Below are 27,681 nucleotides of genomic sequence, written 5' to 3'. Positions count from 1 at the left end.
TATAATTTTCTTTGTATATATTTACTTTCCTGGGGTATCCCTCATGAGATTGTAAACACCTTGAGAGTAAAAACTATATTTTAATTATTTAGGTATCCCTAAAGCTCAGTACTTGGTGCTTAGTAGATACTTTATAATGTTTATTGATTGGTTGACTGACCTATACACTAAAGCATGGAGATTTAAATCAAATTAAACCTATGAATCATAATAGTCATCATTTTCATGGTTGCAGTTCTTACTTCTATTTTTATTTTATTTATTTAACTTACAAATCCCAAATGATATTTTAATTGAGATATTGGTGTACGTTCAGTCTGCAACAATAGAATATTTCTGCTATAGTAAAGAATGATTTATCAATTTTTAAGTCATAAGAAGTAATCATCAGTTTCCTCTCCATTTCATGAAAATATAAGAAAAATGTTTTTCCTAAACCACCCTCAACTATGACAAATGTAATTATTTCAATGGATTCAAAAACAAAAGCAATAATTTTATGAAGACAAGATTTCTAATGCAACATAATTAATACTGTGGGGTAAAAGAGAAGTAATTGTTATGAATTCAAATAATCCGAAAGCAATCAGAGTTCCCCTAAATCTATACCTCCAATGGCCAGTTAAATATATTGGCATTTGTCACAAAGTGTGATGGGACTTATCTAGACAAGGGTAGAATACTTTTGGCTTCCTTCTTGTGCTTTCTATAAGGGAAGGAAATCAATCCCTTGGGGACAATTCTGTGAATAAAGGAGGTTGGTAATGACTTTACTAGTCTTATTTGAGAAAATATTATTTGTAAATTGCAGAACTAGTTCCTTGGGGCAGTACAAGTTTGGGCATTATTTTATTATTTATTTATTTTAAATTTTGAGTTCCAAATTATCTTCCTTCCTTCCATACCTTCCCCAGTCAATGAAAGCACAAGCAATATAATGTCAATTATACTTATGAAAGTTTGCAAACTATATTTTCATGTAGCCATATTTTTAAAAAAACAAGAAAAATTAAAAGAGAAAATTATACTTTAATATGCATTCAGTTCATTAGTTCTCTTTCTGCAAGTGGATAGCATTTTTTCACTTTGAGTATTCAGGAATTTTCTTGGCTTCTTGACCTGGGAACTCAAATTTGGCTACAATATTCTTGGAACTTTTAATTTCAGAATCTCTTTCAGGAAGTAATTGGTGGAGTCTTTCTATTTTATCCTCTGTATCTAAGATATTGGGACAATTTTTCTTTACATTTCTTGAAATATGAGGCTAGGTTTTTCCTTTGATCATGGATTTCATGTAGTCCAATAATTCTTAAATTCAAGTCAGTTGTTTTTCCAGTGAAATATTTCACATTTTTTTCTATTTTATTTTTCATTCTTTTGACTGTTTTGCTTCCTAATGTGTCATGGAGTCATTAACTTTTACTTGTCCAAGTCTAGTTATTAAGAAATTATTTTCTTCAGTGAGCTTTTGTACCTCTTTTTTTTTCATTTGGTCAATTCTGCTTTTTAAAGAGTTCTTTTCTTCAATGAATTTTTGTTCATTTTTTACCATTAAACCAGTTCTGATTTTTAAGGTATTATCTTTTCAGTATTTTTGTGCCTTTTAAATTTACCAAACTGTTTAGTCTTTTTTTCATAATTTTCTTTCATGTCTCTCATTTCTTTTCCTGATTTTTCCTGAACCACTCTCATCTCTCCCTTTAACTCTTCCAGAAATTCTTCTTGGACTTGGATCCAATTAGCATTTGTCTTTGAGGTTTTGCTTATACATCATTGTCTTATTCTGAGTTTATCTCCTGATCTTTCCTGCTTTTTAATGATCAGGTTCTATTGTTGTTGTTTGCTTATTTTTCCAGCCTAATTCCTGACTTTGAACTTTAGGTTAAAGTTGGACCCTACTCACCTGGGGAGAAGAGGAACTTTCCCAAGTTTTAAGCTTTTTCATGCTGTTGTTTTTAGAGCTGGTTCTGGGAATCTGAAAGTTTTTGATGCTTCCAAGGTGGTGAGATCCTGGGAGTGATATAATCACTGCTGTCTTGATCTGTCTGGTCTTTACCCAGGAAGGGGCCCTAGTACCCTATAGCCATAAGGACTAGGATCCTCTTTGCCTTGAAACTGAGGCCAGGGCCTCTACTCCCTTTTGACTCTCCATGGAATTGCTCTCTCCCTGGAACTGTGACTAAGAACTTTGTAATCTCATTCTGACTCCTCATCTGATCCCCTTACTGTCTCTTGGCTGAGAGCTCCAAAAACTGCTGTTGTTGCTGCCCCTAGGTATGCTCTGGACAGGCCTCCACCCTGGACTCACAGATGCCTCCTTCCAACTTAATAAATTTTCTTAGACTGAAAAAATGTTTAATCCTGACTTTTTGTTGGCTCTTCAACTCCAAAATTTTATTTGTGGTGTTATTTTAAAGTTATTTGGAGGGGAATGTTGAGATAGTTCAGTTGAATTGTTATCTCTAATCTGCCATCTTGGCTTCTACTGGTACAATTTTGTTAAGAGACTCTCCCACACATTGCAACAGGAAGAAAAGAGCTAAAGGGAGATAACTATGATTCATGTAATATTAATATGGTAAGTGAAATACAAAGTTATAAAACAAAATACTTTGTGGGCTATGAAACTCAAAGGAAATTAGAAAGGGACATCTGCAGGAAACATTTGAATAGGACTTTGAAAATCTGGTAGAAATTCAACAAACTAAAGAAAAAGGAAGGAAGTGTAGTTCAGTAGTTCAGTAATAGGGAGTACTATAACCAAACTATGCACATTGAGAAGAGTGTGTCCCTGTGACAGAAATCAATTCAATTTGGTTTGAGTACCATATTTGAGAAAAGGATTTATATGGGATATGTATGAACAATAGATTTATGTCAATCTGTGAAGGACCTTGAATGTCAGGAAAAGAACTTGAACTTTTATAAACAGTTGATAAACAATTGGATGTCACTGAAGATTTTTGAGCATAAAAGTGATATAGATAGTTATTTTTCTAAGAAAGATTATTCTGAAATAGGATAAAGAATGAATTAGAAATTTATGTAGGTGGAGAAGGGGAGAGAAAAATGATGAAAGACCTCTAAGAATCAACTGAAAAATAGAATTGCCGGGTTTGGGTAATCAGTTGGTAATGTAACATAAATTTTTATCCCCAAGGAACTAATAAGGGTCCTGTACTTTTTTTTTCTATATATGTTCTACTTGGACATCTTATTGATTTTCATGAATTTAAGCATCTTCTCTATTCAGATGACTGACTCCTAGATCTATCCAGGACCTATTCAGCCCTAACCTCTCCCATCAATTCCAAAGACATGTCATAAACTGCCTCATGGATATCTCCTTCTTGATGTGCTATAACCATCTAAAACTAAAATGTCCAAAAAGGTAAAGTCATGTTTTTCCCCTAAAGTTCTCTCCCCTTCATAGTTCCTATTTGTTTTAATGGTATCTCCTAACCCCTAATCAACCTTCTAGTCATCCAATTTTGCAGCCTAACCTTAGGGCTATCATTGCTTCTTCCTTTTCCCTAATATCTCATATTCAATTCCCACCTCTTGTTAATTCTGCCTCCACAACCTCTGCAGGTAGTTCTCTTAATCTTGTCCTGTTCTACAATTATGAACACTGAAATTGCTCCATCTTATCACAATCTTTTATCATTCTATCTTTTCCCCTGCCTTACAACCCTTTATCCTGTTTTTCATCCACACCAGGGCTTCCAATTCCACTAACCTCTTAAGTTTACTTAGACTATCAATCCTGAATTGAGTCCCCTATCTTGACCCTTGGTGCAAATCTAAGAGATCATATCTACATTATCTTCTATTCTCAAGACTCTTGCCCCCTCAGTTTCGCTCTACTAAGGCCCAGCCTTGTAATACTACCACCATCCACTGCTCTTGTTTTTATTTATGTTCTATTGAAAAGAGATGGAGGAAAATCAAAACCAATCTGACTGGGTCAATACAAATCACATCAGCTGAGCCCTCCCTGTGGCAAAATAATCCTTTGTCACCTCTCTACTTCATTCACTATCTACTCATTAGAGCAGTTTTCCAAATCTTTCTATTCCTCTTCATACTTCCCATGGAACCCACTTCTCCCACATTTTCAACTATGGATCTTGAGCTATATTTCAATGAAAATTTGAGTCTAATTACTAAGAGTTCCCACTTCTCACATTACTCATATGCTTTCCTCATATAACTTTCCTTTATCCCTGTTTTATTTGAAGAGATGACTCTTCTTACCAAGGTAAACTCCTTTTCATGCATAAGTGACTACAGTCCATACCATCTTCTGCAAATTGCAACCTCTGTCATTCCCACTATCTCACTAATCTTCCATCTCTCCCTGCTTTCTGACTGCTTTGCTGATGATGCATGCAAATATGTTTTGAAAATCCTCATGTGAACCATTTATTCTGATAGCTATCAAACTATATCTTATCCCTTTCATATAATCTTAAATCTCTTTCCTTTCCTAAATTTCCTTAAATAGCTATCTACCATTGATGCTTCCAGTTCCCTTTCTTTCCCTTTTCATAAGTCTCTCTTCTTACTTAAACATTCAACTGTAACTTCTTACTCCAAAGTTATCAATGATATCTTGCAAAATCTAATGACTTTTTCTAACTCATCATCCTTTTGGACCTCTCTGCTACCTTTGACATTGTTAGTCATACACCTCCTTTATACCTTCTTTTGTGTAAGTTTTCACTAAACTGATTTCTCCCAGTTCTTTTACTATCTGTCTGACTACTCTTTCTATCACCTTTCTTGAATCATTGCATTCAGGTCTTATTCATTAACTGTAGTGTCCCATATATCTTTTTTCCTTGACCTTTTTTCACCTGCTATATTCTTTTGCTTGGTGATCTCATTAGCAGCCACAGATTTAAGTGTCATCTCAATGTAGATGACTCTCAGATTTATTTATCCATTCCTAGCCTGCCCACTGACTTCTAGTCTTATATCTCCAACTGCCTTTTAGATATCTCAAACTAGACATGCTATAGACATTTTAAACTCAACATGTCCAAAAGTAAACCCATTGTCTTTCCTCCTAACTCTCATCTCTTCTTAACTTCTCATCACTATCAAAGTCACTGTCACCCTTCTAGTCACCAAGACAGTGACCTAAGTCATTCTCTCTTGTTCTGCTCCCCCTTCTTTTATCTGTGGCCTAATTCTATTAATTCTACTTCCATAAGTCTCCCCTTTCTCCTCTGACACTGCTGTCACTTTCATGCCAGCTCATATCACCCTACTTCTAGACTACTGTAACTACTTACTCATTGGTTTTCCTATTCCAAGTCTCTGCCTGAATCCAGTCCATCTGCCGATCTCTATTTCCTCCAGGATCAAATATAAATTGTCTATTTGGCTTTCAAAGTCCTTTGTCACCTAGACATTTCCTACTCTTCAAGTCTTCTTTCACTTTATTCCCACTGTTAATTCTGTAATGAAGCGACAGCTTCCTTGCTGTTGCTCTCGTGAACTTTCCATCTTCGGACTCCAGTCATTTTTACTGGCTTTTTCCCATGCTTGATTTTCCCTCCTAACTTCTATTTTCTGGCTTCCTATGCTTCCTTCAAAACCCAGCTAAGATGAGAAATGTTTCCAAGAGGAGTCTCTTAATGCTAATGTCTTTTCTCTGAGGTTACCTCCTGTTTATCCAATATGCATCTTGCTTGTATGTGATTATTTTTATGATATCTCCCACTTTAGACTGTGATATCCCTGAGAGTAGGGAATATTTATGTCTATGTATGCATATCCCCTAACATAAAGGCTGGCACATAATAAGTGCTTAATAAATTCTTGATTCACTAACTGATGAATGTGTTGTTTCTTCCTTTTTCCTCATATGGTGATCACCATCTTAGTTCATGTGTTCATCTCTTTTTGCTTAGATCACTATAAAAACCTCATTGTTGATTACTTAAAAATGTGAATGCTATATCTTGGTTTCAGTATATCACCTAGAACCTGGACAAAAAACTTAAACCTGATGAAATATAATATATCAATACAGTCTTACAAAATAATGTTAAGAAATGACTTTGTGCCTCTCATGATTCTTCTCTTTAAATGAATTCTGTTCTATAGATTTATAGACATTGCTATAATTTTTCAAGACTAAACCTATTATTATACTTTGAGTCATTTTATATTTTATTTTCAACCTCCCCGTTCCTTTGTATAGAGTATTATCAATTGAATTTAGTAGATTATATACATTCTACTAAGTATCTATAATCTGAATGAAATCCATTTAAAATGTCCATTCCCAAAAGTCCTGTAAAAATGAGCAACCAGTAATATTAGGCACTGTGCTAACAAAATGGGGGGGGGGGCTCTTTTAGTGAATCAGGGTATATTTCATGTTATGTCTCTCTTTCTTTCCTTTGTCCCTTCTTCCAGTGAAATCAGATGAGTTACAGACAATCAAGAAAGAATTAACCCAAATCAAAACTAAAATTGACTCCTTGCTAGGGAGACTGGAGAAGATTGAAAAGCAGCAGAAGGCTGAGGCAGGTAAGTGAAAATGATGTGTAGTCATAGACAGGTCATTAGGAGGTAAATGAGACCAGGCCAGGACTATCAGTCACACTGACAGCACAGAATAAGAGAAGAAACTTTGCTGAGTTTTTATTATGTATTATAGATGCTAGTCATAAAGTCACAAAACTGGGATTTGAAGTGATAGAATGGAATTTTGCCCTTTAAAAGATTATGAATAACTGCTTATTCTGAGATTGACAATTTAAAAAAGAAATGGGAGTTTGGGATTTACATCTAACCTCTATCAGTATCAAAATATGGTTAAGAATTAAACACATTTGATGGAATACCATTGCAATAAAAGGGCACAGATTTTCATAACATTAGCCATTGGAAAATCTATCAGCAATCAAATCTACATTGCAAAGGGAAGTCCTATAACCTATCTGCATCCTTACCTTCAGTTTCATCATTCAGAAAGCAACAAAATGGCTAATATGATGCTGGTTGGTATAAGCAAATGATTGGACTCTAGCCCTGTATCATCACTTGGAACCATTCCCTGGAGCAATAATTCTGATGTAAACCTGTTAGAACCACTGTATCCCACATTCAATTGACCCAAAATATTCAGTCACTCAGTGGGAGGTCAGTTGACTGAGAAAACTCATTATCAGTGGCACCACTTGCGATCTCTTGCTTAAGCTTAAGGGGTTTGATCCTACATCATAATTGTAAAGATGAAACAATCCTCTCTGACTATAGGAACTCTACAGGTCGGGAGCATGGGTGACACTGATAGGAAAAGTTGACTATAGGAGTAAAGGATGAGGCAACCACAGAAACAAATATTTCAAATATCATTTCTACTTGCCTACTTTCTTATTTTTACTCATCATTAAAAAATAAAATCTTTTAAACTTTATGAAAAGGTAATGATTTCTCACTTGTAACTCCCCTTCTTACACTACCCAAGGATAAAGTTATGTCCAAGAAAGGCAGTGTAGGATAGTAGGGAGGTGAGACCAGGACTGAGAAAGATCTGAGTAAACATATATGTGCTGTGTAAAATAGTTGCAAATCTGAATAGAGGAATTTTATTTCCCAACTGCAATGAAATTACAATCCTGAATCATTCCTTCCTTTCCCCATTCTCTCCCCCTCTCCCTGCCTCCAAAAAAGTTTATCCACTAATTGTTCATAAGGAAGTTAAGAGCTATGTAATTTTTATATACCCTGTAATGTTATGACAACATCTTGAAGTCTTTTCTCTAACTGAAATATCCCGTGATACTGTTGAAATCAATATTTCCATTTTAGGAAACACTGTGAAATTCATTATCATGCAGAACAAGCCTTCCAGCAATGGACTTTGATAACCAATTTGCACTTCAGTTTAAAGGATTATGGTGAACTCATTTAAATATAAATCACCTCAAAGAGAAAGAATTGATCCTTATGGGATCGTGTTGCATCATCTTGCCTGCTATGCTGAATAACACCTTCACATATCTTCCTGAATAATCATCTATAAATGTTATACTGTAATTCAAAGGCTTGCATTTTCTTCTGATGAAAGACTGGCACCCCACTGCTTTACATGCCTGTAACCATAACCAATCAGAAGGTTTTTTAAAAGACCAAAGGCTGTTTGTTTCCTTAAGAGTGCTACACGCCTCTCACATTACATATGAGAAGAGAAATTGAATAATTAATTTACTGCTTCTGGTGAAGGACATTTATATGGATGTCCTTCCATTGAAAGTTGAAGTTGAAAGCCATAACTTTCCAAGTTTTCCCAAATGAAAGGAATGAGAGCTATGTATGCAAAGTTATCATGATTAAAGGAGTTTATCAGAATTATAATTATCTGAAGCAACTCTTACTTTTCAATTTATTGATAAACACCTGAGCTACTACCTTTAATTGCCTGGTTAGCATTTCCCCTATGCTGATCACTTCTATCTAATACTTCTTAATTACTTGTTTTGTACCTTTCATATCCAGTTTACCATTACTTTTCATGAAATATGAATATCACAGGGAAGATATTTAAAGGTACACATTTTAACTACATACTTTTCTAGAAAAAGTTTGATTAGAAAACTATTCTAGTTAACCTAGTTCTGAAGGTGACCTGCAAATCTCCGGCATGGACTGAATTACAAGAAGTAGTTGTGCAGGGACCCACCACAGTGGGGAAATGAGCAGCATCTCAAAACCTCCTGAGCTCAGTGACAGAGTGTAATTTTGTTTTTCTCTTTGCTAGCTTTGTTTATAAGCATTTTTAGGACACCAGAAATTCTTATATTCAAGCATAAATAAATTATTTTGCCTCCTCCACAGACCAACTCATACCATTAAAGTAACTAAATAACAGATGATTCCATTTGTGCTTCATGTTTTCATCCTGCCTCAGACACTAGCTCAGTGACTCTGGGCAGATCACTGAATATCTCTGAGTCTCAGTTTCCTGATCTGTAAAATGAGGCATTTGGCTCTGATGAGTTCCAAAGCCCATCCTAATTCTAAATCTATGATTCTGTTATCCTATATTCTATTCTCTTGTATTCTATTTCAGTGGGGATTTTTTTTATAATTCACACCATCACATTCTACACATTTCCTTGATAAAGATTTAATGAAAAGGCCTCTTGCCTAGAAACAGGGGGTCTAGTCCTGGTTCTGTTGTCCATCAGTTGCATGATCTTGAGCAAATGGCTTGATCCACATGGTTCTCATTTTTATCATTTGAAAAATAAGTTGGCTGGACTACATGATCCCTAATATGCCTTCCTCTTAAAATTTTATGATTCTGAATAACCATTCCTCAATGTGTATGATATAGTTCTATATAGAAGATAGTTCTTTCTTCTAGGAGATAGGAATAGTTTAGATCAGGATTTCCAAACCTTTTTTTCTATTAATCATGGTTTCTTATGGCAGCCTGATGATGCCTGTGATGCATTATTTACAATGATAATTAAAGGGATTGCTAAATTTTGATTAGGGGTTTTAGTGAAAATAAAGCAACATTTGTTTTCTATCCAAACTCATGGACTTCACATTAAGAATTTAGATTATTCAAATCCAAAGAACACAAGACATCATTTTATTCATACTTTCACTTCTTCCCTTGCTGCATCATTAAACTGAGCTCTAGACTCCTGGCTAGTTTGCTTACTCTCTCCTACATTTTATTTAGTTTGTAGATATCTTCCTTAAAGGGTGATGCCTCATTTAGGGATTGTCTGATTTTCAGGGTAATAGCTCTCTCCATATACATTTTGTTTCAGTGTCCTATATATTTCCTCCAAAAGTCTGAACATGCTACCTCTATTAATATATCCTTAGATGCATTTATTTTTTGCTTATGTTTGTTTTCAGTTAAAGTCATAGTTCATATTGAGTTTGTAATCATTAGCAGCACCAGTTCTTTTTCACATACCATACAAGGCACATAAGGCAAATCTCCTCCAACTTGTAATTAGACCATTGATTTTTTTTTAAATATAAAAGCAAGATTTCATATTTAGGTCCATTATTCTAGCCTATCCTACTTTTTAAATCTTGTTTGTTATACCTTATAGTGTTTTTGCCTCCGGTTTCCTTTTATTTGCTATATATGCAAAAAAAAGGAAATGTAGTATAGTGAATGAGGAAGACAACTTGGTTTCATACTTAAGTTCCCATATCTATTAAGTGTGTGGATTTTTTTACTTGACTTTTCTGAGCTTTGATTTCCTTATCTATAAAATGAGAATAAGAATGCTTGCCCTCATATGTGCACACAAGGAAAATGATTTCTAAACCTTAGATAGCTTAATTGCAATCATGACTTAAAAATATGGACTATGATGTAAACAATCCTTTCACATGAGATTAGAAACCTTCAAAGTTGATACAGGAGTATAACTCAGATCCCTTGCTATGGTTGCAATAAATGCTTATTAACTGCCTGACTGAACCAAAATATAATTTTTTGTCATGACATCCATAGAATTATCAAATACATAAAGACTATGTCCTCAGAGTATCATTTAAGGTATTACTGTTTTTTGAGATTTTGGAATATTGAATGGATTACAGCATATTGCCTGGGTTATTTATTCTCACTAACTCTTTCAAGCAAGAAGTATGGATAGCCATCTACCTAGAGTTTATGGATGGCACAAGTCCAAAACAGGGAGTTTAACTAAAAAGAGGGTCTGATTATCTATCAATGCCCTTCTCTCCTTGACTCACTTATGTTGAACTCATCTTCCTGAACCACTTCTGTCTTAACTTTTCTTCACATTGTTATCCCTGCTATTTCATCTCAGTAATCTCAAAAAGCCACAAGATATTCTTCAATCATATTCCCTTTCTTCCAGTGGGAGGAAAAGAAAACCCTAGGAAACTTTTCCAATTGCTTCATATAGTAGAATCATCAAAGAAGTGCCAGTAAGAACATGGGATTTAGAATGAGCAGACAAGTTTAAGTCTTATCCTTGAAGTTTATCTCCCATTTTTTCAACTATTTAATCTCTTTATAAAATAGGAAATTTGGACTTGGGGGCCTTTGAAGAACCATTCATCTCTAAATATATGACCCTTTATTCCTATTTTTGTTTTAAATATTGGAGAAAGAAGTGGGCTACAGATAGAACTGTGAGATGAAACTGTGGTCTTGTCATTGAAATTTATATTCCAAGCTTAGAAGTCAGATAAATATGGTAGGTTGGTAATCTCAAGAAGAGGAAAAAATGAGGGAAAAGAACCAAGATTTAAAAGGATATATATATCCTTTTAAATCTTGGTTCTAAACTATATATATTTATGTATATATATATATATATATATATATATATACATATATATATAGTTTAAAATGGAAACATAATTAATAGCTTAGTTTTAATATCATATATATGAATGCCAATAGTTTTGTACATATATAGAAAGACACAGTTAATCTATGCAAAAATGATTATATATAACTCTATATAATATTATTATATTTTATTATACTATAATAATTATTAATTATAGGAGATTTCAAATATGGGGATATTGAGCGCTTGAGGCTTTTGCAAGGCAATAGGGTTAAGTGACTTGCCCAAAGTCACACAGCTAGGTAATCAGTAAGTGTCTGAGATTGGATTTGAACTCAGGTCCTCCTGACTCCAAGGCTAGTGCTATATTCACTGTGCCACCTAGCCGCCCTGAGTGCTTGATCTTTTTTCTTACTTCTGTATACTTAACTCCCTCTATGATCTTATACAAAACACTTAACCTCTTAGAACCTATTTTCTCATCCACAAAATGAAGAAGTTAAAGGAAGTGACTTGAGTTCCCTTCCAAATTTGAATCTATGACCTTAAGACTTAAATGCACTGAGAGAATAAGTGACTTCCCAGGGATCATACATCTAATAAGTTCCAAAGACAGGATTTGAAGCTAGATCTTCTTGACTTCAAGTTCAACACTTTTCACATTCCAGATTCATAAGATGCAATTTTATATTATTCTTTAATTATATATATGCATATAAATGCATAAAATATGCATACATATGTATGATATATGTTATTGATAACCCTAGGTTAATGAATATGCTAGATAGAGCCCTAATCTTCTGTTGCCGCAAGAAGACTTGGCTAAGTTCAAATCTTCATTTACCTTTTTTCTGAACTTTTACAAAGCTGCTCAAATATTTCCCCTCTACATTTCATCCTGCACACAGCTGTGTGAAGAATTAATATTCTGAAAACACAAATTTCGTCGATATCACTCCTCTGATCAAGAAGATTCTGTGTAGGGCAGCTAGGTGGTGCAGTGGATAGGGCACCAGCCCTGGAGTCAGGAGGAACTGAGTTCAAATACAACCCCAAACTCTTACTAATTACTTAGCTGTGTGACCTTGGGTAAGTCGCTTAATCCCATTACCTTAAAAAAAGAAGATTCTATGGATCCTTTTTGCTTTTAAGTTAAAGCATAAATTATGGTTTGACATTTTAAAAACCTTTAAACTCTTGTTCCAGTCACTTCTACTCAGATCCCCTGTCTCTAAAGGTTTTATACTTTAATGCCACCTTAAGTGCTCTCTCCATATTTGTCCAGTTTTTAGGTCCTTCATCTCACAAATTACTGTGTAAAGTGATAGTAAAGAAATACAATTTCTTTATCTAAGTGCATTTTGCATCTCCAAATTAAATTGTAAGCTTCCTAAAAGCAGGATTATCTCCTTTTTTTTGTATTATATCCCTAGCTCCTAGAATATTGCCTAATACATAATAGAAATTTAGTAAAAATAAATGCGTATTGGATAACTTTAATTGCAAAATATTTGTCTGATGATGTTGGAAGTGGTGTCTTCTATGTTCCTAATTTCCTGTATAGCTTTCTATAATTGCATTTGTTAGGAGCAATTACCCAAATTTGATCTCTGTACAGGTGTTTTAGAAGAAACTTTAGAAGAGAAAAATAGACTATGTAAGTTAACATTGACACAATTACAGAGTTATTGGTTTGGCTCTGTTTAATAATGTTATACCATTTTTCTGTGAATATTTTTTCAACCATCTGTTACGTACAACTCAGCTAGCAATTAACTAATGATTAAGCCAGCATATCAAAGGCGTAATTGCTATCTCAGCCATTTTTCTGAGTTAAGTTAATGCTAACAGCAATGACACAAACAATTTAATTTAAAAAATGCCTTAGACATAAATCCCAGCAAAGAATTTCATTGCCTCTATATCTGCTAAGACTTTTCAAGTAATAATCAACTGTGATGATTCATATCTGAATATGAAACATAATGTAAAATTCTTTTCCTTCTTGGTTTTGTGAGACAGATAGATGTCTGGCATTTAAGCAGAGAAATCTTTCATTTCCAGGCTTGGTCACTTGAGTGACCAAGTGGCCCAATGAGAATTTGGATATCCATCTATATAGGCTATTTCTCGAATTACTTTTGGAATACATCGAGTTCTTCAAGGAACTCTCTTTGATCAAGATGTCTCCAATGATAAGCAAATCCATGGCACCCATGATTAAAAAAGAATATATCCATGTGTATTTTAATGAATAGTTTACTAGGTGCTTTTAAAACTCAATGCAATACCCCAGAGGCAAAAGCCACCTTTAAAAAAAAGTGTTTCACATTAATTTCTACTTCACCATTCACATTAGAAATATCCATCAGAGAATACCAAAAGCACAGCTCCACAAAAAGAAAACTGATAAAAAGTTCTCCAATTCCCGACCTTTTGGGCTGCAAATACCTCTTCCCACAAAATTGCCTCATACTTCTCTTGTATTTACTTGTGTGTTCTTATAGAAATTTTGTCTCCTTTATAGGATGTAAGCTCCTTGAAGGCAAACACTGTTTTATTACTATTTTCCCATGATCCATATGGTATAGAGTATGCACTTAGTCAGTACTTGTATTTGGACTGATTGACTCAAATTTTGAGGAAAACAAAAGGTTCATGTGGTTCAGAGGGAACCATCCTCTTCATATATTTCTATATTTCCTAGTCACTTTTCCCATGTGAACAATAATATTGTTATGGTTATAGTAATGTCCTAATTATTTGATAATAAATCATGAAAGAACTTTGCAAGAATTAGATAAATAGAAATTATTGTTATTATTAATATCTAGTTAACATGGTGTAGCTAGGATGCACAGTGGACATAGCACCAGGCCTGGAGTCAAGAAGACTGTTCTTAGTGAGTTTGAATCTCACCTCAGCGATTTCCTGACTGTGTGACCCTGGAAAAGTCACTTAACCCCTAAGTGCCTCAGTTTCTTCATCTGTAAACTGAGAGAGAGAGAGAAGGAAATGGCAAACCATTCCAGTATCTTTGCCAAGAAAACTCAAAATGGGATCACAGAGAGTCAGATACAACTGAGAAATGACTCAACAAAGGGCCCAATTGCATCAGGAGGAAAGAGAATATTTCACTTCACCTTCCTCCCCAATCCCACAAATATACCTATCACAAGGTTTGCAGAAGCAAGAGGATTTGTTTGTTTGTTATTTTTACCATTAAAACAAAAGTAATAGGTATGAGAGCAAATCAGAAAAAAAAAATGCCTGCTAAAACCAATTACTCCCTAGAGACCTATATAATCTATGTCACTATATTTTCAGTTTCTTGCACAACTGCACAGGATACCTATCCCAACCCTGCCTCTCTCTCTCATGTCTCTTCAATTTAGATAATCTATACTTATAGTAGCTCCTGAAGCAGAATTTCTTTTATGGTTCTTGGTCAATTTCCTCAGTGTAGGCATAACTCTGCAGTTCTAACCATGCCTAACAAATGGACTAATCCCCATCATCTTTTGTAGAGCACTTTCATGAAAAGTTCAGTAAGACCCATCAAGTACATTAAAATTATACTTTAAATATATATACAAATATATAATATATTAAAATAAATAACATAGTAAATCAAATGTATTTACATATATACACATGGATGTATAAACTATACAGAAACCTCACTCTTAGATATTTTCTTAAAAATAAAGTTAAAGCATTTAAGGCCAAAACTGTAAGAGAAACAACAAATAGATAAAAAAAAGAAAGATCTAATAAAATTTCTATAATGAAAAAGAATGGGTGGGGAACTGCATTGTTAGAGGGAAAAACCAACATCAATAAAATAACATACCCTTAGAAATTTAGTAACCAATCATTCCACCACAGTTTCCTTTGATCTTAAAAACTGCTTATTTAAAAATCCACAAAATTAATAAATATAAAGTAGGGCACATATATAATGAATTCTGGCTTACTTTAAAAAGAGTAATCCAGTCTTATTCCTGTGTGAGGTATTGTCAGACATTAGGTATGTATTGAATATAAAATGTAGTTCTAAAAGGTTTTGAATAAGGAATTGCTTTATATTAGGAAAAGGAAGGTTCCAAGAAATATCTACTATATCAAAAAATGCAATAAACCTTGAAATCCCCAATTAAAACAAAATTAATATCAATATTATTAATACTTAAAAGTAAACAAAATAGTATCCTTACTGTTGAAGTTAACATAATCCTAAATATATTAAAGAGATATCATATAAAAGAAACATCACAGATAAAATATGTATATTTTCATATATCCAGGGATAATTAAGACCCTTCCTGGGAAGTATGTATGAGATTAGGAATGGAAAGCAAATATCCAATGACAGAATTTAATCTATATTACTTAAATTTATTTTGCTCATAGACTTTCCCTCTAATAGCTGTCATTCATTTGTCTATAAATAGAAATCCTTTGTCTTTGAGCAAATCATTTGCTTTGTCCTCATCTTAGTTTCTTCATCTGCTGAATGGGATCAATAATATTTTCATGGTTATAGATATGTCCGAATTATATGAAAAATCATAAGGAATTTTGCAATAACTATATAAATTGAAATTATTGTTATTATCATTATTAATATCTATTTAACATGGTTCATGGATATAGCACCAGACCTGGAGTCAGGAAGCCTGATTTCAGTGAGTTCAAATCAAACCTCAGACATTTACTGCCTTTAGGACCCTAGAAAAGTCACTTAACCCCTATGATCCTCAGTTTCTTCATCTATAAAATGAGAGAGAAAGAAATGGCAAATCATCCCGGTATCCCAAAATAGAATCACAGAGAATCAGATACAACTGAAAAATGACTCAGCTATAAAAATAGTTAAGATTTCTGCCACTATAGTCTTTAACTACTTAAAAATGTTTTATGTGCCTCTTATTTTTAGGTTTGGTCTTGCCTATGTGTTTTCTCCCTTTCCAGTGAATTTGTTATTTTTTCTTTGTATGTCGTCTTTACTAATCATTTTGCTTTCATTCTGTCTCTAATGTGCTATTGAATTAAAATATTATATTTTAAAATATGTTATAAGTTATATATGTTAACCAGATGATTTGCTTTAAGAAAATGTTTCTCCCAGTCAGGGGAACTACCTTCACTATTTTGTTTCTCTGAATTTTAGAAGTTCTAGATTTACATAATACATGAATCAATCTAAGTGAAGTTGCACATAATCAATATATTCAAATCCACTTAATGACAAAATCACAGGCTAGAAAACTTTTTTAAAAGGTTATCAGATTCATATTTTTATCAGTACAGCACCATCTTTTATGGAATATGTTGCTTCAAATATTTTTCTTCATCAGAACAGACCATTAACTATGAAAGGTAGCCATTTGCTCTTTTCCCTCAGAAGCTCAGAAGAAGCAAATGGAAGATAACATAGAGTTGAACCAAGAGGAATGTGTGTCAGAGAATGCAGATAACTCTACAGAAGAACCTATTGAAGGAGGACCAGATGCAGATGGAGATGGAGAAGAGATGACTGATGGGATTGAGGAGGACTTCGATGAAGATGGAAGTAATGAGCTGGTATGAATTAAATACTTGGTATCTAAAGTGTTCATGTAGTTAACATGGGAATTTCTAAATTCTTTAAAACCAAATTTAATGCAATTTAAACTTGTCTCTTATTCACATTTTAGGTGAATTCAAATAGCACTATTTAAGGTTTACAAACTTCTTTGCAAATATAATCTCATTCTATACTCCCAGTAACCCTGGGAGGTAAGTGCTATTAATATCCACATTTTCAATTAAGAAACTGAGGCAGAGTTTAAGTTACTCCACACAGTTAATAAACTGGCTAGATTTGAATGTAAGTTTTATTGCTTCTAGAATAAGGACTCTATCCACTGCATCACCTACCTATGATAGTGTCTTTGCATATGGTAGAGGATAAATATTTAATTAATGAAGAATACTGGCTTTATCTAGAGGAAAAGGAAAAAGGAGACTCAAATCCCAAACGACACATATAAATCTTTGCTCCCACTATTGCTCTGTCGTGTATGGAATTATTCATTAGTCAGTGAGATTTAAAATGAGTTATAGATTAATAAACCATCCCTGAAATAACTTATCATATACTAAAAGATATATTGCTTTCCCATGTCCTTGATAATGCTACTGACTGGAGCCATCATTTTCCCAGAGTGAGGCTGAAAAATCCTATGTGGCCAGCATGAGTTTTCACATAATGTGGATCAAGATGATTTATTTTGGTCTGCAGTTGTAGTGACTCCCTTGGTGCTAGACTTGTTTTCTTACACAAGTCTAGGATCCTTCCTCCCCTTTTCTCATTCAGGCTAAATAATTTCTCTCATTTTAATGTTTCATCATATGTTTTCTTTTCACTTATGTTCGTTGTTTACCCCTGCATCTTTCTGCCTCTTCATTCCATAGCTATGCTTACAGCTTGGAACCCAGAAGCACCTGTTGATGATGCTGTTTGTCTGATTTCATTTATCATGCCATTATATAATAAGCAAGCCCACTCCTCCCCTAATAAAAAAGGAGAGGCGTGCACAGAACGTGCACGTTCTAGGAAGCTAGGTGGCATAGTGTTTAGAGTGTCAGATTTGCAGACTTGAGGGTCTGAATTTAAATCCTGCCTCAGACACTAGTTGTATGATTCTAAGCAAATCCTTGAACTTCTATTTGCCTGAATTCTCTCATTTATAAAATGGGAATAATAATAGCACCTATTTTATAGGGTTTTTTGAATCATGAGATAACCTATGTAAAGTGCTTTGTTAATTTTAAAGTGCTACATAAAATTAGCTATCACAATATTATTATTGCTATTTGTTTTGATAGTTGATTTTCAGTTAATAGGTGCTTCACATGTAGTTAGATTTATTCCTGGAAAATACTGATTGAGTCAGGAGATCTGCATTTATATCCCCAGACAGGTACTAACTCTGTATTAGAACTTTAGGAAAATACCTGGATTAAGAACTTTAGTAGGTGTTCTGGTAAATGTTTAGCAACAGGCTCTCCAGAAGGAAAAAGTACACATGATACATGATTAAGTTTAATCTGTATGAGTTCCATTTTCTCCTTAACTTTCTTTGCTCTAGACAATCAGCAAAATAATAAATTAAAACCTGGTTTGCAACATTTGCTTACATCTCATATGTAAATGCTCAGATTGAAAATTTAACAAACATCTCTCATGAGCTGAAACAAACTGCCTCCAAACACACCCCTGACTATATCACAAAATTTTTAGTGTTAGCGAATCTTAGAGATCATATATGGTTCTTTGAATTGAATTCACTTAAATACCTTGATAATCAGTTTCCTCATATAAAATGAAGCTATTTAACTAGAAAATGTCTCTTCTAATTCATAAATTCTCATTTTATAACTGTTTGCACCTCTGCCAACTACTCTCAGTACAGATAAAAAAAGAATTGACTTTAGGTATGATTTCTGGGTCATAGATCTAGAATTTGAAGGAAACTTAGAGGAAAGCTGGTCCAAATTCCTCATTTTATAGATGAAGGAACTAAAGCCCAGTGATGGAAATAACTTGCCAAAGGTCACACAGACAGTAAATGGTGAAATCAGGAATGGAGCCCAGATCTTTTGATTCCAAATTCAATGTTCCTTCCACTGAACCACAGCACAAAACAAGAATGCATCCTGCTTTAGAGGACTGTTGTGAGGGGAAATATTGCAAACTCTGGATATTATACAAATACAATTTTGTTATTATTAATAACAACTTCATTTTCATCTTTTTATTGGAGTGCAAATTGAACCATTCCTAGGACAAATCACTGTCCTGTTATTATTTCACATTTATGTTTGATAGACTACTGCACAGGTAAATAAAATAACATTTTAAAAATTGACTGAAAATATTGCAATGTAATCTCACCTTCTGAAGGAATCTTCAGACAATTCTATTAGCAGATAGGACAACAGGGAAAATATATAAATATTTTCCCTGACGCCTCAGTATTTAGGTACTATTTATTCCACAAACCTGAAGACTAAATTTTTTCATAAGATGACATATATTAAATTCATTGTTCTTAAAACTCAGTTTAGGTTAGACTTGACAAATTCAAATGATGATGATGATATGATTATGATGAAGACAGAAGAATAAAACGTATAAGAAGGAGGGTGAAGAGCAAGGAGTAGAAGAAAGAGAAGGAGGGAGAAGACACGGAAGAGGAGGAAGAGGAGGAGGAGAAAAAGAAGAGGAAGAAGAAGAAAGAAAGAAAGAGAGAGAGAGAGAGAGAGAGAGAGAGAGAGAGAGAGAGAAGTTAGCTATATAGAGAGATGTACAATTAACAAACATAGGATGATCTATGATCTATCAACACCACACCCTCGGTTCTTATATATAAATCAAGTCATTTATTGAACATCTACTAAGTGCAAAGGAATGTGTAAAACAGTGGAAAATGTAAATGTGTATAAGGCAAAGTCTCTGACTTAAAGGAGTAATCAATCTAAATCAGAAAGTAATATTATATATAATAAGAAAAGACCATTAAAAACAAAAAACATCAAAAGATTAATACAAAATTTAAAGCAATATAAGACCCAAAATAAGTGCTAAAAGATTTAAAGTTGGGTATGATTCAGATAGGTTTAGAGGAAGGGGGAGGAAGCACTGCAAACTGACAGAATGATAGCAGTAGAAATATCATAAGAAGAATTCTAAAGGGAAGTTCTTGATTATACTTCAAACCCTATAAATTTCCATAAAGTTTTTAATTTATATAAAATATAACAAATATTTTCAAATGCACATTTGTTACATTTCACATAAACTAGAAAAAGGAAAAAATGAAATTCAAGGACCAACTCCATTTGGAAGCTGAATCCTCAAAATTCAACCAAATCACTGGAAAGGGTGAAAAAGCAGGTTTACATAAGCACCCAGGCTGAGACAAGAGCCAATGTATTTTAAATGAATTAGGTTATGTCATCTCATTTTGCAATGTAAACGATATACAGTGAAAAAAATCAGTGTCTTAAGGATGCCGAGAATTCTAACTTGTATGAATTGTGCTTGTGATTAATTATTTCTTTTCTTGCTGACTAGACACAATCAAAATAAGAGCAATCAGAAAGGAATATGGAATAGATTGCCAAGCTAGAATGAGTTATATTTTGGCCTACATACTATCTACTGAGTAATAATGCAGCCATCACAGTAAATCACTTGTACTTAAAGAATTGTCATAAATCTCTGCATTTTTTATCTAAACCACCAATTCAGACTTACAGATAAAGCAAATTGGAAGCATGATATATATAATGGGAACAGAAACAAATTGGGAATAAAAAAATTAACTGATTCTGAGTCCCAGTTTCAAAACATATTAGCTATTAAGGAAACCTTTAAGCCTTCATTTCTTCACCTATGAAATAAGGAAATCATACCTGAGCTACCTATATTCTCATATTTTATAAAATATAATATTTTAGATACAATGCTTTATAAACTGTTAATTATCACATAAATGTGTAATATTATTGGAAATACATATGCCATTCATTGCCATTAAACAAATATTTATTAATTTTCCACTGTACAAAACACTATGCTAGGCACTTGTGATAAAAGATTGAAAAATGACAATCTCTACTCCCAAGGAGTTTTCAATCTAATATATTAGATTTAATATATGTACTAACAATTATGATATAAGACAAAGTAACGACAACATCCTGTAAGAAAATAAGAGGAAAAGTTTGCTTTCAACTAAAGAATTGGAGAAACAGTTTTGAATTAATGCATCTTAAGTAATAGAGGTATATGATTGTCCTTCATTCTCATAAAGGACCAAAGTGACATCACTATGCTGTAGTCAAGTTACAGTGTGTCCAACTGTGACTGATCAGACCAATAGCAGCTCAGAAGGCTTTACCACAGATCAGGCACAAATAATCCATATGAGCACCTGGGGTGTTAATCAGTTAAATTTGTGCATCTTACATTTGTTCTGAGTCACTTCTATTCTGCTTTGCTCATAGAGTACAGCTCCTTCTCTGATGAGGGAATGTCACACTGGGTGGTCCTGTGCCAGTATCCCCCATGTTGTACAATCAATTCCAAAGTTTTTAAGAGAGATCCTGTATCACTTTCCCCTCCATCCCCAGGAATACTTGCTCTGTGTGACTTCTCCATAAAAGAGTCTTGGTATCCTAACAATGCGGCCAGACCATCAAAATTGCACTCTCTAAAAATGAGTGGATGCTTAACAGTTTCACTCAAGAAAGATCGTAAGTTCCATGGTTATCATGTTCCCCTAAAATGCAAAAGATCCCCAGTTGGTAACCAGGTGGAAACATGTCTTAGATAACAAGGAACATCATGAGTGAATGCTCCAAAGCAAGAACACACAAAAAGCTAGGTAAATTTGGGAGCTCAAGAAAGTATAAAACAAAGACCAACTCTAAGTCAGGTTTGGTTGAACATAGATTGTATAAAGGGGAGTACTGTGTGACATAAGTCTGGAAAGTGGCCAGATAGTGATTTTAAATATTGGTTTGTATTTAGTATAATGGCAATAGGGAGACCCTAAAGATTTTTGAGGACTATGTCATGTGCATTAGAAGATTAACTTGTCAGTATTGGGAAGGACAGGTTTCAAAGGAGAGAAACTGGAGTGAAAGAAATCAGTTAAGAAATTAGAACAATACTGGGGAGAAGTGTAAAGACTTGAATTAGAGTGGTAGCAGTTTGAGTAAAGAGGAGGTAAAAGTTACAGTGAAGACTGAATCAATAAGACCTGTCAAGTAATTGACTATGGGGAAATGAGAGGAAGAAAAGAAACAAAGATGACTCAGATTTCAATCCCATGTGTCTGAAAGGATGATGATTCCATTAACCAAAATATAGTACAGAAGTTAAAAAAGGGAGGAAACTCTGAGAAGGTGATAAATTGCATTTTGGATATGTGAAGTTTGAAGTGCTAGTGGGACGTCCAATTGGATGCATCCAGCAAGTAGTTATAAATGTGTTTAACCATTAATTAGTGTCACGCCTTTATCCTTGTCCTATTCAACAGTAGAAGGGTTTCAAACTCACTCAGACAAATTTGTACATTCAAACTAAGGTGCAGAAATTCTAAGGAGATGCTAGCTTTCTGTTTATTGAAGAAACTATCAATTCTACCCTCCTTAAATAATAGTTCTTATCTACCAAAGTTCTCTAAGTTTATAGATTTATCTAATTTAACTCAGACCTCCTCACTAACTCCCAAAACCCTGCCTCCATCCAAAATTAGGTTTATTTAGTGAACCTTAGACTTTTGACCTTTCCATAATGAAATTGATTCACCACAAAGGTAAATAAGCATATGCTATTCTGCTTTTCTCCCCCTTTTAGCAACAAATCAGTAAACAAATACATACCCCAAGATTTTAGAAGGCTCTAGCCAGAGGATCAATCTTTTGTAAGAGCTCTAAAATATCTATATTTTGAGTATGATTGTTTGCCCTCTATCTTCACCAGATATAAGCAACAGTTTTCATAGGATCTTAGTCTCATTTATTCATCATAGATGACTTCAGGTGGAAAGAGGAACTTGAGACTGGAACTCTTGACATGGAATATGGACTTGGGAGCTAGGTAAATTTGGAAGCTCAGCTGAACCTGGAGCATGGAACTCAGTTTTGGTAACTATTGATGGGAAGAATATCTTCACTGTCACCATGTAGAGCAATAGATAGTAGCATCTACCTCACAGGGTTCTATCTCTCACAGTTATGAGAATAAAATGAGATAATATCTGTAGAACATTTGCAAACTTTAAAGTGCCTCATAAATGTTAACTATTATTATTAATATCAAAATTTTGTTCAGGACTTATATCCAGTTCATTGGTCTTAGTTTCTAGAATAAATCTACTTTTTTTCTTTATGGAAAATTAGGACATTTTTCCTTTCTCAAGTCTTGTAAAATCTTTCCTGTTTTCTTCATTAAGACATTAAAGAGGCACAAGCCTCTTTTTTACCTAGAGGTAAAGATCTGAATTCATTTAGAGCAGTAAGGTTTTTGTTAGTATATTTTCAACTATGTTGGCTACAATTTCCTCTTATTCAGTCTTTTCACCCTTTTAAATCTGAAGATTATTTTCTTGACAGAAAAATCTGGAAGTAACAGAGAACCATAGTGAAAAATAAAGTTTTATTTTGAAACTTTTCCCTTAGACTTCTGCAGAAGGGTAGGAAGGTAAATTCTCCCTATCTCTATCTCTATCTCTATCTTTATCTGTTTGTGTGTGTGTGTGTGTGTGTGTGTGTGTGTGTGTGTGTGTGTCTTTCTGACTCTCCCCTCTCTTCACTGTCTGTGTATGTGTGTCTGTGTCTGTCTGTCTCTGCCTCTCTCCTCCTCTCCTCTTCCCTCTCTATATGTGTGTGTCTGTATTTCTATCCCTCTCTTCCTGTCCTCTTTACTCTCTCCCTACCCCCACTCAATGAGCACCAACAATTCTCAGTAATCTCTAGATTCAAATATAAACTTTGGTTTCTCATTTAAAGCCCTTCATAGCCTACACACTTTTCCCCTTTCTAGTCTTTTTACTCTCCATTGCTCTCCAAACACCCTACCTTCTGATTATGATGACCTATTTGTTGTTCCTTACTTCTGCCCCTTAGTTTCTCTGGCTTTCTCCATGACTAACTCAAATCCCATTCTCTGCAGGAAAGTCCTGAGACCTCCAAGTTGCTAGTGCATTTCTTTCGCAGGTTTCTTTCCATCTGTTCTGTATATATTTTCCCCCACCTAGAACGTAAGCCTCTTGAAAGCAGGGACTGTTTTTGCCTTTATTATTCCCAGTAATTAGCACAGTGCCCATAAGTGCTTAAAAAAAATTATTGACTGACAGTTATTTTAAATTTGTGAATCTTAAATAAAAGATCATTAAATATTTCCAATTTTACTATGTGATTTTCTATGTGATTTAAAGAAGTGTAGGCTTTGTAATATTTGGGTAATTGACCAAGGAGTATAATTTCCATGAACTATTGAAAATAAAGCAATGAAAACTTTAGTATACTTGTCCAAAGCTTAGTGTGGTTCCCATATTCAAATTGATAAATTTTTTATATTAAAAAAAGAGCAGAACCTAATTTTAGAATACCATATTGTGTTCTTTAAAATGTATTTACTTTAGTTATGGTGGTTTATAATCATTTATTGATTTCTTTGCCAAGTAATTAAAAATCACTTTTGAATTTGTGCCACTTAATCTTGCTAATGGTAGCCATGCTTTTCTTAAGTTTTATTTATATATTTTGTTTTTACATGAAAAACATTTACAGCTCTCATTTCACGAGTTACAACCAATCACATATCCTCCTTGCTCTGAACAATTGCTCTGTAGCAATTTTTTTAAAGAAATCTTTTATTGTCTTTAGTATCTGCTACAAGCTACAATTTATGCAGGATCTTAACCATTCTTATAGATCTGTGACATTCAATTGCATTCATTTTTGTTTATGTGCTCTTATTCCATTGCTGGGACATAGATAACCTATTAAACTCTTAAGCCACATTTGGCCTAGCCACATTTGTATCTTTTGATGGCTCCCCATCTTCTTCAATCTAGGTATGATTCAAAATGTTATTTGAAGTTTATTGTTTAAAGCAGTCTATATATCTTCAACTAATCACTCTATTTAGAAACCCTAGTTATCATAGCTATATTTTTGTTTGATTTTTGAGTCTACATTCCTAACACATAAAGTACATGTCTGATTCCACATATAGCATCTGAAAACCAGAGAGAAATTGACTGGAGGCTAGAAAAGTTTAATGACAAATAACTACAAATAAATTGTAGAACCAAGAATCTCTGACTTTAATAAAGCATTCGTTCCTTTAACCATATTGTTGTTAATGTGTCAGACAGAAATAGAAGAAATAATTGGATAAAGTCACATATGAGACAAAAATTTTTAAACATTTTTTGAATAAACAAACTTGGAGAGTCTTAGAATTACTATATCATAAGGAATACTGTAAATACCCACTTAATTTTTTGAGAATTTTTTAGAAGTAGCTGGGTCCTGATTTTGGATTCACATTACTAAATAATTGTATCTACAGGACAGGATTAGAGATAAGTAGTAGATCATCAGACCTTCAATATTTAATTACATGAGGAATCTAGGGCTATATGATAAATAGGGTATGGGACATTTTAGATTTTCTTATATGCAATAAGAAGGATTTAAGGTCATTCTAATGATTATAATTGAACTACATGGCTTTTACAAAAGATTCTTGTCAGAAAATAGTCTTTTTAAAAATCAACAGCTATGCTTTTATTCATACAATAAAGAGAAAAGAAAAAAGTAGTGAATAAGAGAGGGGAAGAAGAAAAGGAGAGGAGAAGAAGAGAGAAGAGAAAACTTTCTTTTCTTGTTCAAAACATTAGTTTTAGGAGTACAGGACTGGGGCAGCTAGATGGCACAGTGGATAGTACACTGGCCTTGGAGTTAGGAGTACCTGAGTTCAAATCCAGCCTTCAGACACTTAATAATTTCCTAGCTGTGTGACCTTGGAAAAGTCACTTAACCCCACTGCTTTGCAAAAAAAATGAAGAAGTACAGTACAGATTAGTGTACAACATTCTCACTGAACTGCAGGGTAACTTGGTAGAAAAATAGCTAATATAATCTTAAGTCAACAAGCATTTATTAAGTTGGTTGGTTCTTGTTCTTCATTACCCAAGATGATCAAAACGACATCACTATGTTTGAGATAAATTACAGTATATACAACTGTGGCTGATCAGACTAATACAAGCTTGGAATGATCTACCAAAGTTTGGGCACAAATGGTCCATGTGAACACCTGGGGTGTGTACTCCAAATTTACTTATGTCATGTTTCCTTTGAGCTGCTTCATTTCTCTCCCTTGTGGAGCCCCCTCTCTGATGAGGTCATGCCATGGTGGGCAGTCCTGTGCCAGTGCCTCCCATGCTGTACAATCAATTCTAAAATTCTTCAATGAGACCTTCAAGGTATCTCAGTATTGCTTCTTCTGACCCCCCTGAGCACTTATCCTGTGTGAGCTCTCCATAAAATAGTTGTTTGGTTTTGTTTTGTTTTTTTTAACAAGCATACATATGGCATGCCAACAATGTGTCCAGTCCATCCTAGTCGCACTCTCAGTAGTAATAATGGAATGCTAGGCAGTTTAGCTGGAGAAAGGACCTCAGTATCTGGTATCTTCTCCTACCATGTGATCCTCAGAATCTTCCTAAGACAATTTAAATGGAAGTGATTCAGTTTCCTGACATAGTGCTGGTAGATTGTCCAGCTTTCACAGACATATAGTAATGAGTTCAACACAACGACTCTGTAGACCCTCTTCAGTTTGACCATCAGACTTTTTTTCGGAGTCTTCCAAATACTGAACTAGCTCTGGCAATGTGTGTGGACAACATGCTCACTGAATTATAGGGTAAATTGGTAGGAAAATAGCTCATGTGATCTTTAGTCAAGCATTTATTAAACATCAACTGCAAGTCAAACACTTAAGAGAGATATAGTATCCAGAACTCTGAGACTTGGCAGTCCCACATTCTAATGTGAATTTTAAGAATGTCTTTGATAATCTGGCAAGCATCTGGGGAGGATAGCCCATTCAAAGAGGAACCTGGAGACCATGCATATAAAAATGCGATGTTCACATAAAGGCACTTGGAATGTTTCACTTGGAGGAACAAAGACTAAGGGATGACATAATATCTGTCTTCAGTCATTTGAAGAGCCAGCTTGTGGAAAAATTTTCTACTTGACCCCAAAGGGTCAAGCCAAGATCAATTAGTGGATTTACTAATTGATTTGCCTAAATAAAGGCACATTTAGACTTGACAATAAAAAAAAATCTTCCAAAAATTAACAGTGATCCTAAAGTGAAACAGGGTTCAAGAAAATGAAAGTTTCTCCTTCATTTGGAGTACTTTGGCAGAGGCCAGTTGACCAAAATATTATAATGGTAAGGAAATTTTAATGACAAGATTACATCAAGCAAAATCAGAGATTCTGTGATTCTGACTTGGTTGAATTTAAGGAGAGTTTGCCAATCAAAAAGGCAGGAAATAAGGACACAATTTCTAGAGGCTTAGGGTTAGGTTGGTGGCAGCAGGAAAAGAACAAGGAAAAAGCAACTAGGGGTTTAGTGAAGGATGAGGTCTACAGGTCAGTGATAGAAAACTGTTTCTAGGTTAATGGAATGTCTCTCTGTCAGTGTTAACTAAAAACATCAAATAAAATTTCATTTTTAATTACTTTTTTAACCAAATAATTT

The 27,681-nt window shown here is 34.1% G+C and overlaps 1 protein-coding gene and 1 long non-coding RNA gene across 9 annotated transcripts in view; one reads left to right on the top strand and one right to left on the bottom strand.

The window, feature by feature from the left end:
• LOC141503258 (uncharacterized) overlaps positions 1–27,681 on the bottom strand; it is a 171,691-nt gene that overhangs the window by 69,687 nt on the left and 74,323 nt on the right. The window lies entirely within an intron of this gene.
• The window catches only part of RALYL (RALY RNA binding protein like), an 888,236-nt gene that overhangs the window by 827,520 nt on the left and 33,035 nt on the right, over positions 1–27,681 (top strand). For 6 of the 7 annotated variants that reach the window (XM_074208457.1, XM_074208459.1, XM_074208454.1 and 3 more), the window contains 2 exons: positions 6,433–6,546; positions 16,738–16,916. In XM_074208457.1, the coding sequence (XP_074064558.1) occupies positions 6,433–6,546; positions 16,738–16,916 (293 nt within the window). The remainder of the gene's footprint in view (positions 1–6,432; positions 6,547–16,737; positions 16,917–27,681) is intronic. The other variant, XM_074208458.1, reaches the window with a different exon arrangement.

The sequence above is a fragment of the Macrotis lagotis genome, chromosome X (genome assembly GCF_037893015.1).
Source record: "Macrotis lagotis isolate mMagLag1 chromosome X, bilby.v1.9.chrom.fasta, whole genome shotgun sequence".
NCBI classification, from domain to species: Eukaryota; Metazoa; Chordata; class Mammalia; order Peramelemorphia; family Peramelidae; genus Macrotis; species Macrotis lagotis.
The sequence above is the reverse complement of the archived record's forward strand: the minus strand, read 5'-3'. Positions and strand labels throughout refer to the sequence as shown.